The 16,216-nt window shown below is 40.5% G+C and overlaps 1 protein-coding gene across 2 annotated transcripts; it reads left to right on the plus strand.

Moving 5' to 3' along the window:
* Window positions 1-6,312: 6,312 nt before the first annotated feature.
* On the plus strand, window positions 6,313-13,933 carry LOC143851116 (26S proteasome non-ATPase regulatory subunit 7 homolog A). 2 transcript variants are annotated; one of them, XM_077360443.1, is made up of 11 exons: window positions 6,313-6,437; window positions 6,573-6,802; window positions 9,096-9,188; window positions 9,306-9,387; window positions 10,269-10,365; window positions 11,003-11,078; window positions 11,287-11,345; window positions 11,433-11,555; window positions 12,321-12,378; window positions 12,466-12,551; window positions 13,614-13,933. In XM_077360443.1, the coding sequence occupies exons 2-11, from the start codon at window positions 6,616-6,618 to the stop codon at window positions 13,686-13,688; spliced, it is 936 nt and encodes a 311-aa protein (XP_077216558.1). In that variant the 5' UTR covers window positions 6,313-6,437; window positions 6,573-6,615; the 3' UTR covers window positions 13,689-13,933. The 2 variants fall into 2 exon arrangements, with proteins under 2 accessions (XP_077216558.1, XP_077216557.1); XM_077360442.1 differs by having other exon boundaries at window positions 6,386-6,802.
* The last annotated feature ends 2,283 nt before the right edge of the window (window positions 13,934-16,216 follow it).

Below are 16,216 nucleotides of genomic sequence, written 5' to 3' on the forward strand. Positions count from 1 at the left end.
CATTACATCATCAGCAAAAAGGAGGTGGGAAATAGTGAAATTTTTTCGAGAAAACGGAGATGAAATCTGACCCGAGCAAAGGTAAACTTGAAGGAGACAGGTTAGCATTTCCATTACGAAACAGAAGAGGAGAGGGGAAAGAGGATCCCCTTGTCTAAGGCCATTTGAGGATTTAAAGAAGCCTTGCGGGGAACCATTGATGAGGATTGAGAAAGAGGGTGTTGAAATGCATTGGTGTATCCAGTTGCACCACATCTGGGGGAAACCAATTTTTTGAAGAAATGAAATCAAGGAGGAGTGATTCACACTATCAAAAGCCTTTTTGAGATCCATTTTGATACACATAGCCTTGGTGGAGGTTTTCCTATGAAAATTATGACAAAGGTCATGGGAGAGAAGGATATTATCTTGTATAGATCTACCTTGGATGAAAGCTGACTGGAAAGGACTTATCAGGGAGTCCATGATTGGTTTGAGTCTACTTGCCATTAGCTTTGTGATAGTTTTGTATAGGAAATTGCAGAGGGCTATGGGACGATATTTTTCTGGAGAGGCTGCATCGGGGGTCTTTGGGATAAGGGCAATGAAAGTGCAGTTAAGATGAGGGAGCATTTTACCTTTGGAAAAGAAAGACAGAATAGCTTCAGTGATGTCATCTTTTACCAGGTACCAGAAAGCTTTAAAGAAATCGCCATTGAAACCATCAGGGCCAGGGGCTTTGTTCCCATCAGAAGAGGAGATTGTATCCCAAATTTCTTCATTTGAGAAAGGCTTTGCAAGGTGATCCAGCTGGAGGGTGGTTAAATTTCTGATGGGGTCAGGGATGATGGATTTGGCAGATGGTTGGTTATTCTCGCTGGAATTCAGAAGATTGCTGAAAAAATCCACCATGGTATTTGAAATGATACTGGGATCAGTGGAGAAGGTACCATCCGGAGTTGATGTGCCTTGAATATTGTTCTGATTTTGGTGAGCCATCATAGCAGAATGGAAGAAAGCAGTGTTGGAGTCCCCGAGAGTCAACCAATTTACTCTAGATTTTTGCATGTAGAGAATTTCTTCTTTTCTTGCAACTCGAATGTATGAATCTTTTATTTCTTCTTCAGCATTTCTTAAATTTATATCAGTGGGAGAGAGGGCAAGCTGATTTTGGATTGCATCAAGTTGTTGTCTTAACAGAGGAGCCTGAATGTCAATTCTTCCAAAAGTATCAGTGTTCCATGTTTTCAGAGCTTTTTTTACCTCTCGGAGTTTTTGGGTGGCACAGAACAAAGGAGTGCCTTCAATTTTAGTTTGCCAAGCTCTTTCCACCACTTCGTAAACTGAGGAATCTTCCAACCACATTGACTGGAATCGGAAAGGGATTTTGATGGTATGGGGGTTGTTTTCCAGTTGGATTATGAGAGGGGAGTGGTCAGAGAGGCCAGGATGATGGTATGAGTTTGTGGATCTTGGGAAATTTTCCAGCCATGCTGAGTTTACCATAGCTCTGTCAAGTCTTCTGAGTTTCAAGTTACCAGTTTTGGATATGTTATTCCATGAGAGAGATTGACCTTGGGATCTAAGATCAAAAAGGTAGCACGAGTCCACCCGGTTGTTGAATTCATCCATCTCGACAGCATTTGGATTAGCTCCTCCTATTCTTTCATCAAAAAATCGGGTGACATTGAAGTCCCCCGTAGTGATCCAGGGAAGGACAATGTTGAGGGATATTGAGTGGAGTTGGTTCCAGAGGACTCTTCGATCAATGCCTTTGTTTCTGGCATAAATGCAGGTGAGATTGAAATTAATTTGAGTTTGGAGATATCTGACCTCACAATGAAGAAATTGATCTGACTCAAGCAAAATGTTGAGGTGAATCATCTGAGGGTTCCATAGAAGCCAAATTCGACCTCTGTCAGATGATAAGTAGTTACCATAGGAATTCCAAGGCCCGCAGATTTCATCAATGTATCTCTGCATGTTGATTTGAGAAACATGAGTTTCAAGGATGCTGATAAGGGAAAGATTGTTCTTTTGTATCAGATTTCTCACTTCTTTTCTTTTGTTTGATGTACCAAGACCCCTAATGTTCCAAATACCGAATTTAATCATGGGTAACATTGGTTGGATTGAGGGAGGTAGGACAACTAGTGTCAGACATTTTTTGAATTTGGGGGAGATCAGCTTGTATGGTGCGAAGAGATGTGGTATTTTGGGAGGTGGAAATTTGGGCACTACCAGGAGCAATTGCAGGGGATGAATTGGGCTTGTCAGGGATCTTGCATGTGTCTGCAAGACCCGGGGACCAGAGTTTCTTTAGGTTAGCAAAAGCCTTTGGTAACTCTGGTTCAGAGTCTTCATCAGTAAACTCAATTTGATTTCCTTCAGGGTATGGCTCTGAAAGGTTATCAGAGTCAAGGGAAGAAAATGGGTTGAAAGTTTGAATGGTTGAGAGAGGGGGGGATTCAGAAACTGGAATAGGTAGAGCGGGTTGAGAGGAGGGGTTGGGGAGTTCAGGTTCAGGAAGGGATGGTTCAACAAGAGCAGCAATGATCGAGAGTTGAGGTTCTGAATCGATGGGGGTCGATTTCTTTTGGACAGGTCTCCATTCAGTGAGAGATTTCTGCTCTGATTGTGATTTTTTGGGGCACTTATCCGCTGAATGACTGAACGTTTTGCAGTCTTTACAGGAGAGGGGCTTCCATTAATATTCAACCTCGAGCATTTCCACTCCGAAGGGGGAACGGATTTCAATTGAGGAGGGGAGAGGATCACCCGCTTCAATTTCTACACAGAGTCTGGCGAAGTTTAGGCTTGTAGCTTCTGCTGTTTTAGCATCCACGTAAAGGGGGTTGCCGATAGCACTGCCTATTTTGCTGATGCCATCTTGGTTCCAATATTGAAGGGGGAGGCCTTGGAGCTTGATCCAGATTGGGATGGATGCTAGCTCTGGTTTTGTGAGAACTATTTTAGGTGACCATTTCTTCAAGATGAGGGGTCTACTGGCGTACATGTGGCCTTCCATTTCAAGGAGCTTGTCACAGTCTTCATTGCAGCTAAACCTGAATAGGAAAAAACCGTTTCTGAGAGAGGATACTTGAAGAGAGCCTTTTAGATTCCATTTTTTTTCCAAGTTTTCCTGAAGGTTTAGAACATATGGTCTTTTTCCAAGGAAAAACCCCACTAGGCTATTTTCCCATTTGTTGCTGCCTTTTTTAACTTCCTCCATAGAGAAGTTGATGATATGGTTGCCAGAGTCAGAGCGGTTGGGCATTTGGACTCGATTTAGTTTAACAGGGATGGAGGATTTGGGTTTGTTAAAGAGGTTTGTCCATGGGTGGGGTGGAGAAGGTTTATTGGGGGGTTTCAATTGGGTTTGAGGTTCAGTTGAGGGGCAAATTTGGGTGTTGAGGCGGGAGACAGAAAGTTCCTGCTCAATTTGAACTGCAGAATGCTGAACTGTTGCCTGATATTGAGAATGAGTGGGACCCTGTTTTGAGATTGAAAGAAGGGGTGGGAAGTTTTGAAGTTCAAAAGAATTTTCAAAGGGGTTTTTTGGCGGGCTCAGAGATCGGGCCTGGCGCCTAGGCAGGTTTTGGGTAATACCCGATGGGTAACTGCGGGTTCCGGAGGGCCGATGGGGAGGGCGAGAATTTTGCAGAGAGGGGGAAAAAATCGGGGATTTTCCTGGTCCAGGAACTAGACCAGAGGGTAAAGGTAGCAAACCCTGGTGGAAAGAGGTATCAGGCACGAGGGAGGGGGTGTCGGACGCCGGTGGGAGCAGCTCCATTCTTGGAGTAGAGATGCTAGTAATAGTACTAGGAAAGGAATGGTCTGAGAGGATACATGTTTCAATGGGGACAGAGAGGGGCTCAGGGGCCTGGATCAGACCATCTGAGTTGGAAGGGAGGGAGGAAGCAAGTATGACTTGGTTTACAGTAGGCTTGGGGGGGGGGGGGGGGTTTGAAAGCATTTAGGGTCTCGGGTTCCTCAGGGAGAATTTTCTTGAGGCCTTTTTTTCTATTTTTCTTTTTTCCAGATGAGTTTTTCTCAGACGAGGATTTTGAAAAGATGACTGGTGGAGGGAGTTTCTTGCAGACACCTTCATTGAGCAAGGATTCTACATCTGCTTGAGATAAGAGAGGAAATCGAGAAATGGACTCATAAACTTTATCTGGTCCAGCAACCATACAAGATATGGAAGAAACAGAAGAACATCCAGGGAAAAGGAGTTCCCGTTTCCGGAGATCCTCCATGGAGGCGAGAAGTTTGCCAGGATCAGGGGGCCTTTCCATGAGCAAGGGTTCAAGGTTGTCGGGATCAGGGGGCCTGTCCGAGAGCGATGTTGGGTCTCCCGGAGACCTGCCGGATTCCGTCAGCCGGAAAAGGAATCTCCGGCGAAGGGGCTATCGGAGTTGGAGCTCGAGAAGATTCCGAGAATAGAAGGGGCTTCCAGTTATGAATCGGGTCCTTGCTCTGCACCCCTAGAATCTCCACTATAAGTATTTAGCAATATAGGTGGAGAGACGTATTCATGCTCCCTTATTTGCATGTCCGGAAGAACATTTCCTCCATTCTTCCGGGTGGTTATCACCCACCTTCCCTAAAGTGGCAACTGAAGCACCACTTCTTTGACCTGGTATAATTGGATGGTTATTTAGCAACTCAGTCCCACTCAGTCGATCGAGCTTAGAGATGGGTATAATTAGGAGGGGACTCCTGATAACTGTCCACTCTCTTAGATTCCACCATTCGCACGTCCCTCCACATTTTCATCGAGTTCCAACCTTGCATATATCTTCATTGACTCGGTCCAAATGAGTCGTTGTATGGCATTTCGGTCTCTCATGACTGATCATGCCCAGCGGATGTAAACAAACCACACCACATCCATTCCTATTCCAATTCTCCCTCATAAACATAATTTGACAGTTCCCTGAGGTTTGGACAAGATTAGGGCTCATCGAATGAACCAGTCAAGATTTGACGGTTCATTAAGGATTCTCGACGGTAAGGAGCAGAGGAAGAAGTCGATAATGATGCTACTGGAGATGAAGGGACAAGAGGTGATGGTCCGAGATAGAAATCGGCCATGGCCAAGGATATTGAATTACGATGACGATGCAAGAGCTTAGGGTACAATTTTCTCCATTGAGAAACAGATTAATTTGATGGTGGAGAAGAAGAGGAGAGATTCAGTCGAGATAGAGACAGAGTCAGAATCAAGAACACCACCTCTCAGTCAGGATCAATAATACCACCTCTTAAGCGGCAACAAAATCCCCTTGAAATTTCACCCCTTTTCCTCCCAGGGTCTTTGTTTACGTCGACAAATTCAAACTAAATGCTAGAATAGACGGAGACAAAATCAGATGATGATTATGATTACTGATTCTGACAATCTAACTGCTCCCCATGGGTGCATTTGGATTGCTGGAATCATAGACACAATCATTATCCTATTTCGTTTCTAGCAGTTGGTTCAAAAGAAATGAACAAATTGATAGCGCGAAAATGACATCACAGTGAAATTTAACTGGAAGAAATGTTGGAACCCCCTCCCCGCACCACAATGGGCGGTATTATGATCAAGGTTTTAAATTTCGGTTTCGGGGGTAATTTCAGACCTAGAACAAATTGATTTTTCAGCCGAAATCTCAAAATTTTAGCCAAAATTCAGTAAAGACGCACGAAAAGTTGATTTTTTGGGTAGAAATTTCGGCTGAAATTTGGGAAAGGAATAAGAAATTAATATTTTTTGTTTTTCAAGTTTCGCTGAAATTGATGAAATTTGATATGTTTTGCCAATTTCGGATTTCAGACGTTTCGGTTTCGGTCTTGACCAAAATTCTGGATTTCGGACGAAATTTAAAACCTTGATTAAGATTCCCCCCTGTTGCGATAGATTTTTTATTGAAATGATTTTGTATTAATTTTTTCCATTCCATTTCCATCACAATAGGAATAGGAATCGGATTAGGATACCGATTATGACTGATTCCGGTGATCCATCCCACCCAACCCGGGCTGGGTCGGGTTGAGGTGAACCCAAACCCTATCCGAGGAACCATTTACTCAACCCGACCTGACCTAACCAGAGTTCCAACCCGACCCAACCTGAGTTTTTAAGCTTAAGCGTACAAACTAAAAACTAAAAGTAAGTATGGAACAAAAATGTCGGGTTGCCCGAGCCCTCATCTGGAACCTGATCTGAGCTCAACCCGGGCTAGGAAAACTCAACCCGAACCCGACCTGTCTTCTTTTCGGGTTGAACCCGACCCTATTGCACCCCTAGCCGGCTAGCCCAATAGAAAGAAGATTAAAATAAAAAGGAGTGCCAAGTCGAAAAGAGGGGGATGCTGTCTCAATCATCTCCCTAATCTGCCAATCGTGAGGTTTTTTTTAGTTTACGAAGACCGAACGAGCTTAGCTTTCTCCCACATACCGAATCGAAGGTAACGTGACAGAAAAGAAAAAGGCAAAACGAAAAGCCCAACGTTGCACTATAAAAACCCTAGCTTGCTCTCTTTCGCAGTCTTTTTCCTCTCTCCGTCTCCAATAAAAACCCTAACCTGCTATCGATTTCGCAGTGGGAAGAATAAGAAGAAGAGGAAAAAAAAACGAAATCGAGTGATGGACGTAATCAAGGCCCAGCAGATCTCGGCCAGGCCGATCGAGAAGGTTATAGTTCATCCACTGGTTTTACTCAGTATCGTTGACAACTACAACAGAGTGGCTAGGGATACGAGAAAACGCGTAATCGGGGTTCTTCTCGGTTCCTCTTTCAAAGGCACGGTCGATGTGACAAACAGTTACGCAGGTTAGATCCTCAAAACCTTGTCTAACGGAGTTTCTTTTTGGGCGTTTTCATTACTCATTTAAGTTTCAGAAGCACTGGATCTGTAGCTTTTTATGGCATAGGGCTTATATTTAGGGTTTTGTTGTCTTTAATCCTGATGCGTTCTTTTTGTAACTGAGCAATGCTGTCATTTTAGGGTTCAAGGCTCTTTGGTGCTGCAAATTAGTGGTTAGGATTTGGATTTATGGTTTGATATAGTTAAGTGACAATAACTTCTTTATATAAGCAAGGGAAAGTCCGATGCTCCTCGATAGTGAAATTCAGAGTCGGGTCCTGGTTTGGATTTAGGGTTTCAGCATTTTAAAGCAATACTATCATCTATCAATGAGAGTGGAATTTCGTTTTAGGGTTAAATAAAATCTTATGTTTTAGATTGGGATTTTGGATAGCAATGTTGTCATCTCCTCCACGCTTGGCACATCATCGCTGATCCCAACGACCTCGTTTGGATCATGCTTGTAACGAATTAAGATTGAGAAGCAACAATGATTGTATTCTTATGTTCTCCTTTAGTTGCTGCCATCTCAACCATAACCCAAATCTTCCAATAGTTCGATAGAAATGAATGACATCATTGAACCATCCACCTTTTATTTAAGTCTGCATATCAGGGAGAAAGATCGAGCGAGAGTAAAGCATGTTAACTTCTGCCAACCCTATATTGAGATTAGTCTAAAAGTTGATGCTTCTACTTTACAAGGTGATCCCCAACGAGTTAGTGAGTAGTTCAGTAGTTGCTGATCATGCAAAATGGGTTGCTACTCCCCAAGCTGTTTCATTTTAATGCTTGACAAACGAGGTTACTTGTAGCACTGTTTCAAAACTCCCCGCATCAATTATCGACTAACGCAAGTGACTCTCTTTTACCTTGGCTGAGTTCTTATTCGATTCTGTGTCTTACCTTACCAAGTCATTCATAGTTCCTTTGACTCTCCAAAACTATGAAAGTCTAAGGAAAGTACTTTGTTGCGCTAGCTTAGTACTCGGTCGTGAATTGACGGGTCAACTAGGATTTGCTTTCGCTGCATTTTGGCCCGCAGTCATGTTTTGAAACACTGACATGTAGAATCCCTCTTCAAAAAAACTTGTGATTCTTTTATAATTGTTCATCACCATTGTGCACCCTTTTCTTCTGACTCAAAAGACGGATGTTTTTGGACTCAAAGGAAGAAAAATAGTGATGTGGGGACCACACACCCCATCATGCCATTTTTCTTGAATTGGAACACCTAACATGGAAACAAATCAACGTGGAATGGGGCTTGAATACATCTTCAGAAGAATGGGTTTTGGTGAGCTCATGAGGGTTACTGACCCATGGACACAACATGCAGAAAAAAATAACCCACAAATAAATGAAAACTCAGAAGCTTTTCTTGTTGAAAGGTTTTAGACTCACACATTTGTGTAGCTTTGATGGACTTTTTGATGAGCTAATGAGGGTTACAGATTCTCTGTTCTCATATTCTAATATTTAGGTACATTTCCAGGGTTTATCGTATAAAATTCTTGAAATTCATAGACATATTTTCTTTCACTAAACTGTAGCACATGAAATATAAAGCTCTCCATCTCCCAGTAGTCTAGTGATGGGAGATGTGAAATGAAATGGCACACCCCTTGAATTTGTATTGGCTGCATCACCCGCGCTGGTGGCAATTTAGGTTATGGGATGTTCACGGTAGCACCCAACCCTTGAACAATCAAAATAGTGTCGACAGTTGACACTGATTTTACATTGGTGGGTGCATCTCATAGTGTGTCTCACATAGAAGGATATTATATTATCATTTTCATTATTCTAATATTCCTAAATGACTATCAAGTTGAGCTAATATGATCGTTTTGTTTTCTGAAGTAGTCACACAAGCACACGGGCCCCATCATAAATTAGTCACATTGCATATATTTTTTGCATGCACAGTATTCAATATTCATGCATTACATGTGCCATTTTTCTTGTTAAGCGTAGTATAATGTATATAAGGTAGGTTTATTTCGATAAAATTGGAAAAAAAAACTTGGCAACATCAGAATTTAAACGATGGAACACTCAGTTACGGAAGAATAGTGCCTTGTTCAACAGTTGCTTATATTGATTGGTTGAGCTTCTCAGTTTCTTTGGCATTTCCAGTTGAGGGTGTTTATTGACATGCTTTCTTTTCTTTACCAACTTCTGATCTGGTTCAAAAAGCTGTCAGCTTACATATTGAGGCATTTACTTATTAATACTGATGTCTGATTGTCAATGCAGTCCCTTTCGAAGAGGATGACAAGGATCCCAGTATCTGGTTTCTGGATCATAATTACCATGAAGCTATGTTTGCCATGTTTAAGAGAATCAATGGTTTGTTATATTCTGCATCCAGCGATTACATTTGCCATTGCTATCCATAGTTCTTGTGTGGAATTATCTGGCACCTTTTTTCTTTATAAATAATCAAACGACGTATCTGTGTTTCAGCCAAGGAACATGTGGTTGGATGGTACAGTACAGGCCCAAAACTTCGGGAAAATGACTTGGATGTTCATGGGCTATTCCACGAGTAAGATCATGATTCCTTTTTCTTTGAGAAGTTGCTATTTTCATAATCGGAACAGAACCATCAACATGTATTGTCTTGCCTTCTTTGTCTTTTTCTGTTTTATGCAATCTTTATTCCCTATCTACAAGTCTGTTTGTAGACAGACATTGCTGTTTACATACGAGTGCTGTCAGGATGCTTAGGGAGATGCCCGGGTGGGGATCGCCACTCTCTTTGTGCCATGTGTGCGGCCAGTGGTCTGTCTCACATGTAGGATGTGCAGGGGTGGCCATCCCAGCCTGATGGCCTCCCTGGGCACTTCCTAATATCATTCTCCTTTCATCCTCGGCTCAATGTCACACTGCACCACATTTTTCTCTATGGCACAACTGGAGCTGTTCCTTGATGCAGCAGATTCTGCAGCAAATTTTCTCTTAGTGTGGGATTCTTTTATTTTCAATTGTCAGCCTTGGCTTGGTTATAGTCACTGTGGTATTGGGCCTGTCGATGGTCACCTTATGAGGTTCTTTTCTGCTACAGCCAATATACATTTATTTTTGGCACCTCATAGCTCAGATGTCTTTGGTGTGTTCCTCTCTTTTGGTCCCTTTCTCTACTGTATCTTGCCCTATGTTGTGCTTCTCATTGAACCTTATTTTTCAAAATAAAAATAAAAATGAATATCTAATCACAAATGATGCCATTCAAAAAAATAAAATAAAATCCCAAATGACTCCTGTACACATCGAAGATGCATTTAATTTCATTATTCCAGTATGTTCAGTCTTTTTGTCTTGTTTAACTGTTATTATGAGATTATTTCTCAGTGTGGATTTCAACTTTGAAAATTGGTTGACCATTTTTGCAAAGGAGTTACTGTGACTTCAATTTTCATTTTGCAGTTATGTCCCAAATCCAGTGTTGGTGATAATTGACGTCCAACCAAAAGAATTGGGAATACCTACCAAGGCTTACTATGCTGTGGAAGAGGTCAAAGAGGTGAGAAAATGCAGTGTTGTCAGATGTTCCAGCGCGAAAGTGTCTTTACCTTTGCTAAGGAACTGATCAAATGAGCTACAGAGCTACTTGGATATAGGTTTCCCCATTGTCATTAAAAAAAGAAGAAGGTTTCATCGTTTGTTTTTTCTACTTGTAGTGGTAGAAGCAAAAATCATGGATTAAAAACCCAAAATTTAACTCGAAATGGTGAGGCTTGCCTTGGAGTCAACTTGAAAGTGGGTCTTCTACCTGACCAAAATTTTTAAGTTTAAAAAGCTCACTTTGGAGTCTTCTAGAATTTGCAGAACTTTGACTGATATTTTTGAGTTGTCCGAATACTTGATCAATTTTTTTAAATTTTTTTTAGGTTTTCAAACAATCATCTTACCCTTAACTTTCTAGTTTTTGTGTCCTCAGTCAGGTGTTTAAAAATCCTAAGTTTTCATTCTTTTGGACCCAGACATGTAAGTTAGGGTGCTATTCACAAAAACACACACACACACACACACACACACACACACGCGTTAGGGAATCCAACAATTTGGAGAGCTTTATGCCGATGGAGTCATTCCCATACTCGTTCCTATTGTCATGGTTATATCTGTAATACTTGGTTAATCTTTGGTTCTGGTAACAGAATGCCACTCAGAAAAGTCAGAAGGTGTTCGTGCACGTGCCTTCAGAAATCGCTGCTCATGAAGTAGAAGAAATTGGTATGTTTATTATCTGTGCATGAAAAGTTGCTACTTTGTCCTACAATTTTTCTGGGTTTGAAATTTAAATTCCGTTGCTTTTTAAAATTTTCTTTTACTCCTCACTCTTGTTTTCTGGATGATCAGTAAATTAACCTGTACTTTTGTTCAGATTTATAACTGTTATATTGTGACATGTATGTTATACTACATTGCACTTTGTCTGTAGGAGTGGAGCACTTGCTCAGGGATGTGAAAGATACAACCATTAGCACCCTTGCAACAGAGGTTTTTTTTCTATGCAGAACTGCTTATCCTTGTTTAGTCCCCAAATGAAAATGGGAAAGCATTTTCCTCATGTTTTTTTCTGTACAGGTTACTGGAAAACTCGCAGCCTTGAAGGGGCTGGATGCCCGGCTCCGGGAGATACGCAGTTACCTAGATCATGTCATTGATGGAAAGCTCCCATTAAATCATGAGATTCTCTACCATTTACAGGTACAATAACTTTCTTATTTCAATTCTAGTTTTTAACTGCCTGTGCTTCAAGATCAGTAGAGGTGAATATATATAAGCTTGCATTTTGTAGATTGTGTGTTTGTTTTGATCAATAAGGCTATTTCTAGGTTCGTTAGCAGTTCTATAACTACGTTACTCGGAGGGAGGCTTAGGGATCATGCGTTGACATGTTTTGACATGGATCCAGACATGGCTGAGTTTTTCTCAGTGCTATACTCGATGAATCCTACCATGAATAAACGAGTTTGACACGCCTAGGCAGTGATTGAAGTGTTATTTTCAACACTAGCAACACGGTTAGACTTGTAAAGTGATTGACATATATTTTACATTAGGTAGGGTTTAATGCCTTGCATATTTATTCCAAAAACCTAAAACGCAACGATGCTCCGTGATATGATTATTCATGGTTTTGCAAAGAAGGGATGGGACATACGCTCAACAAATCATGTCTTTGTTCAGGATATGGATAAACTTTTTAATTGCTTTTTGAGTTGTAGATTGTTTTTATTAGCGACTATTATGTATTACTTATTTTGACCATGAACCTATATATGTCCTACCTACCTGTTCTGTTCTGGTACCAGGTTCTCCATGTATAGAAAAAAATTCCTCATGTGTCATTGCACCATGTTGCTCAACCCAAATTTTACTTTTATTAATAAGCTATGTTTTATGGATTTGGTAGCTTTCTTATTCCAGACACTGGTTGACTTTGGATGCTTTTGAAATCCTTCCTTGCAGGATGTGTTCAATCTACTTCCAAATCTAAATGTGAGTGAACTAATCAAGGCTTTTGCAGGTAATGACATCAATGTTGCTCAAAACTGTATTTTTGCCTTTCATTCATCATCTTGTAATTGTTACATCTAACTTTTTACTCTTGCAGTGAAAACAAATGATATGATGCTGGTCATTTACCTTTCATCCCTCATTCGGAGCGTAATTGCACTCCACAACCTGATAAACAACAAGGTAATGCAGTTTCTCCTGATATCAATGGTCGGTTTTTAATCTAAATTTTTACTCTTAAATTTCTGCCTCCATGTGGTGGCCAGCATGGTTTAAAATTTCGACCGAAACCGAAATTTTCTGAAATTCAATTTTTCGCCATTTATTTATTAAAAAAAAAGTGTTACAAAATTTCGGCCGAAATTTTGAAATTTGGGTCCGGAATTTGGAACCAAATTACCAAATTTCGGACGCCGAAATTTCGGTTTTTGGTGGGGTCCGAAACGGTTACCGAAATTGAAATTTTAAACCATGGTGGCCAGTTCATTATGAATTCTGGGCTCTCTTAAAACTGAAAATTGCTGATAAGTTCATGACTATTTGAAGATTCATCTCTCTCTCTCTCTCTCTCTCTCTCTCTCTCACACACACACACACACGCACGCGCGCGCGCACACACACACACACACACACACACACTGGATTGTATGGTGTAAGCCCTTATAGTCCAGTATTTTTCAAAAAGTACAGTACAGCCCACACCGTAGGATGATCCAAACCATCCATTTGATAGGCCACAAGGCCCACAACGTAAATAGGTTGTGCCCATACAAATCATTTCTATAGGATGATCCTAGCACTCAGGTCTATAGATGAACTGCATATTATGGAAACCTCTATAGATCAGAGGGTTGGGATCATCATATGGAAATGATTTTTTGGGCACAACCTATTTACGTTGTGGATCATCCTATGGTGAGGGCTGTACTGTACTTTTTGAAAAATACTGGACTATATGACCATATAAAATCTCTCAATTTCAAATGGCATTCTTATCTTCTTTCAGTTTTTGGCATCATCCAACATTTGCCTTTTTTTTTCATCTCTTTATGATATGCTTTCTTCCTTTAGCCAGAACTAATGGATCTCATACATTTGATTTCTGTGACTGATATAATCCAAAATCCAAATGCTGAACATTGGCAGAGCTCTGTTCCGCTACACTTAAAAATTAGTTTGAAAGTGCTGAATAATTAGCTTATTATTATAATATATTGCCGTTCTGATCTGTAAGTTTGATTTTAGATGCTGAACAAAGAACATGAGAAAGCCGAGGATGCGAAAAAGCCGACAGCTATACCAGCTGCAGCTGGAAGCTAGGTTTGTTCCCTCCCTGATTTACATTTCCGTCACAAGGGATGGAGTTCTGTGCACCAGGTTCATTTCTTTCGGCAATCACCGGAGAATTTTGTACTCTATTGATCAGAGATAACTGGTTCTCACTTGATATCCTTTTTGTTTTTTATATTTATAGCTCTTGTTTTATCCATATTATACAAAATACAAATCAGCACGCCTCGCATTCAAAACATTCATCTGTTTAATCTTTGATCATGGTTTTCTCAGTCTACCTGTCCCACTAGCATAGGTTGGTGAATGGCTAGAAAAATCAGTTAAAGGATGCCACCGGCTGCAATGTGCTAAAAAATCATTTATACTTCATTTTTAGGGGCCATTTGGTTACGTGGATTTTAGAATCCAAGTCTTTAGTTTGAAAACAGTGTAAAGAGGGTTAGAGACGAGAAGAAGAGGACCAACCGTCGTTTTTGTCTCATTTTTTACTTCTCTCCCTTCTTTCCATCAGCAAGAGAGTTCCCATATTTCCAGGTTTTAGAAATCATAGGACGTAGGAGAGATTTTTAAAACCTGATTTTCTTGCTTGAAATCCAAGAAACGCTGCCAGGACAGCATCCAGCAGCTTGATTCATACCTTCTCTTACACTGTTTTTAAACTAAAAACATGGATACGCGGATTTTAGAATCCAGGTTTTTAGTTTGAAAACAGTGTAAAAGAGGGTTCATGATCAGGCTGTCGTGTGCTGTCCTGGCACCGTTTCTTGGATTTTAAGAAAATCAGGTTTTAAAAATCTCTCTTGCAACCTGGAAAATGGGAGGATCTTCTAAGATGGAAAGAAGGGAGAGAAGTAAAAAACGACGGCTGGTCTGCTCCTTCTCTTATCTCTAACCCTCTTTTACACTGTTTTCAAACTAAAAACCTGGATTCTAAAACCGCGTATCCAAACGGCCCCTCTTTTGATATCTATGCTTATGTTTTGCCTTTCTCAAAACATACCCCTCTTTTGATATCTACACCCTTGTTTGTTTTGACTTGTGAAAAAAAAGTGCAGCAGCAGAAAATCTGGAAGTGGAAATAAAAACTAAAAACGGACAATATGGTGGAAGGAAATCAGCCTAAAGTACCCATAAACTACTAGAAGATTACTAGGAAATTCAGAAGAAGGGTGCTTAGGATACACCCGTCATTATGTATCTTCTACAAGAAATCATCCCTCATTAAGAAGCAGTCCGAGTTCAAAATTATTCGTCTTTTCAGCTAAGGTAGCAGTTTATAGGTCTTGAATCAGTGTCTCGAACAAATGGACAGCGAAGAGGAAGTCGAGCAAAGATAATTCAAGCAAAGTTTGCTTCCGTATACATGTGAGTTCCATGAATTGTAATAGTCTTAAATCAATGAAATCCCCTCGACACTTTTGCACCTGGAGCATTTATACTCTTTTACACTAGAGGGGTGTGTCCGAAGTAAGAAAAAAGGGGTGAATATATCATTTTCCTTTTGCAAATTATTGGTTTAATCAAATTTTGGCCTTAGTAGAGACCGCAAGTGCATGTTGAGTGCAACAATCTAATGCTTCTCCTCTCCATGTGTAACCGTGGAGAAACTTGGATGTTTGGTGACCAATCCTTTTGTTCTTTTAAATTTCTGCTAAATCTTTTTAAACTTTTAGTCCATGAGTTAGTTAATTTCCTGTTAAAACACATAGGCCATTTTTGTGGAATATTCATGGGCCTGACTGTGAAAGATGAGATGATAAGGAGGGGAAGAGACTTTAGAGAGCACGTATGGAGAGAGCATGAGAAATTACCAAAAACAGAGCCGAAGGCTATGTTTGGCAACCAAGAAAAAGTATTCCATGGAATATTGGTTGGTCAAATTGTGTGAGATGGGCAGAGGAGGGAGAGAGAGAATTGAGTGGGAGGAAGTGCATAAAAAAATCCTAAGTATTGGAAGAATACTTATTTAAGTTTATTTTTAATTTCAGGTTTTTAAGACCTCCTCGTGCTCCTCTCACTCCCACTAGCTCAAGTCTCTCCCTCTCCCTTGGCACTACTAGTATTTCATGGAATATTTTTTCATTGTTGCCGAACATGTCTTCTAGATTTTTTTAAAATTTCATGAAAACTTGTTCATGATTGCCAGACATGCCTAAAATCACTTCTTTCACAATTGGGCCCACAAATATTCTATGGAATAAGTTTTCATTGTTTCCAAACACATCCGTAGTAAAAACTTTTGCCCAACAGGATAAAGTAACGTGTGAGATAGGACTGCTGAGTGATTTTTGTTTTTCAAGGTTTTTTTATGTGAACTCAAAATAAGTTCCAAGGGCACAAATAACTTGTACTACAACTACAAGTAGACGTTGGAAAGTTCGTTTTAAATTTTAATAAGGAAACACTTTTCAGTACTGCCAAACATGCCTCTGAGGATTTTTTACCCCCTTTTCTTCCTTGGGCCATCGCTTGTAGTTGTAACTTGTAACTTGTAACTTGTAACTTGTAAAAGGGTATTGACTCATAAATACACTAGAGGGGGCGGCCCAGGGAGG

Source organism: Tasmannia lanceolata, unplaced genomic scaffold (assembly GCF_043159265.1).
Source record: "Tasmannia lanceolata isolate RefF3 unplaced genomic scaffold, GAP_Taslan_0.1 ptg000018l, whole genome shotgun sequence".
NCBI lineage: Eukaryota > Viridiplantae > Streptophyta > Magnoliopsida > Canellales > Winteraceae > Tasmannia > Tasmannia lanceolata.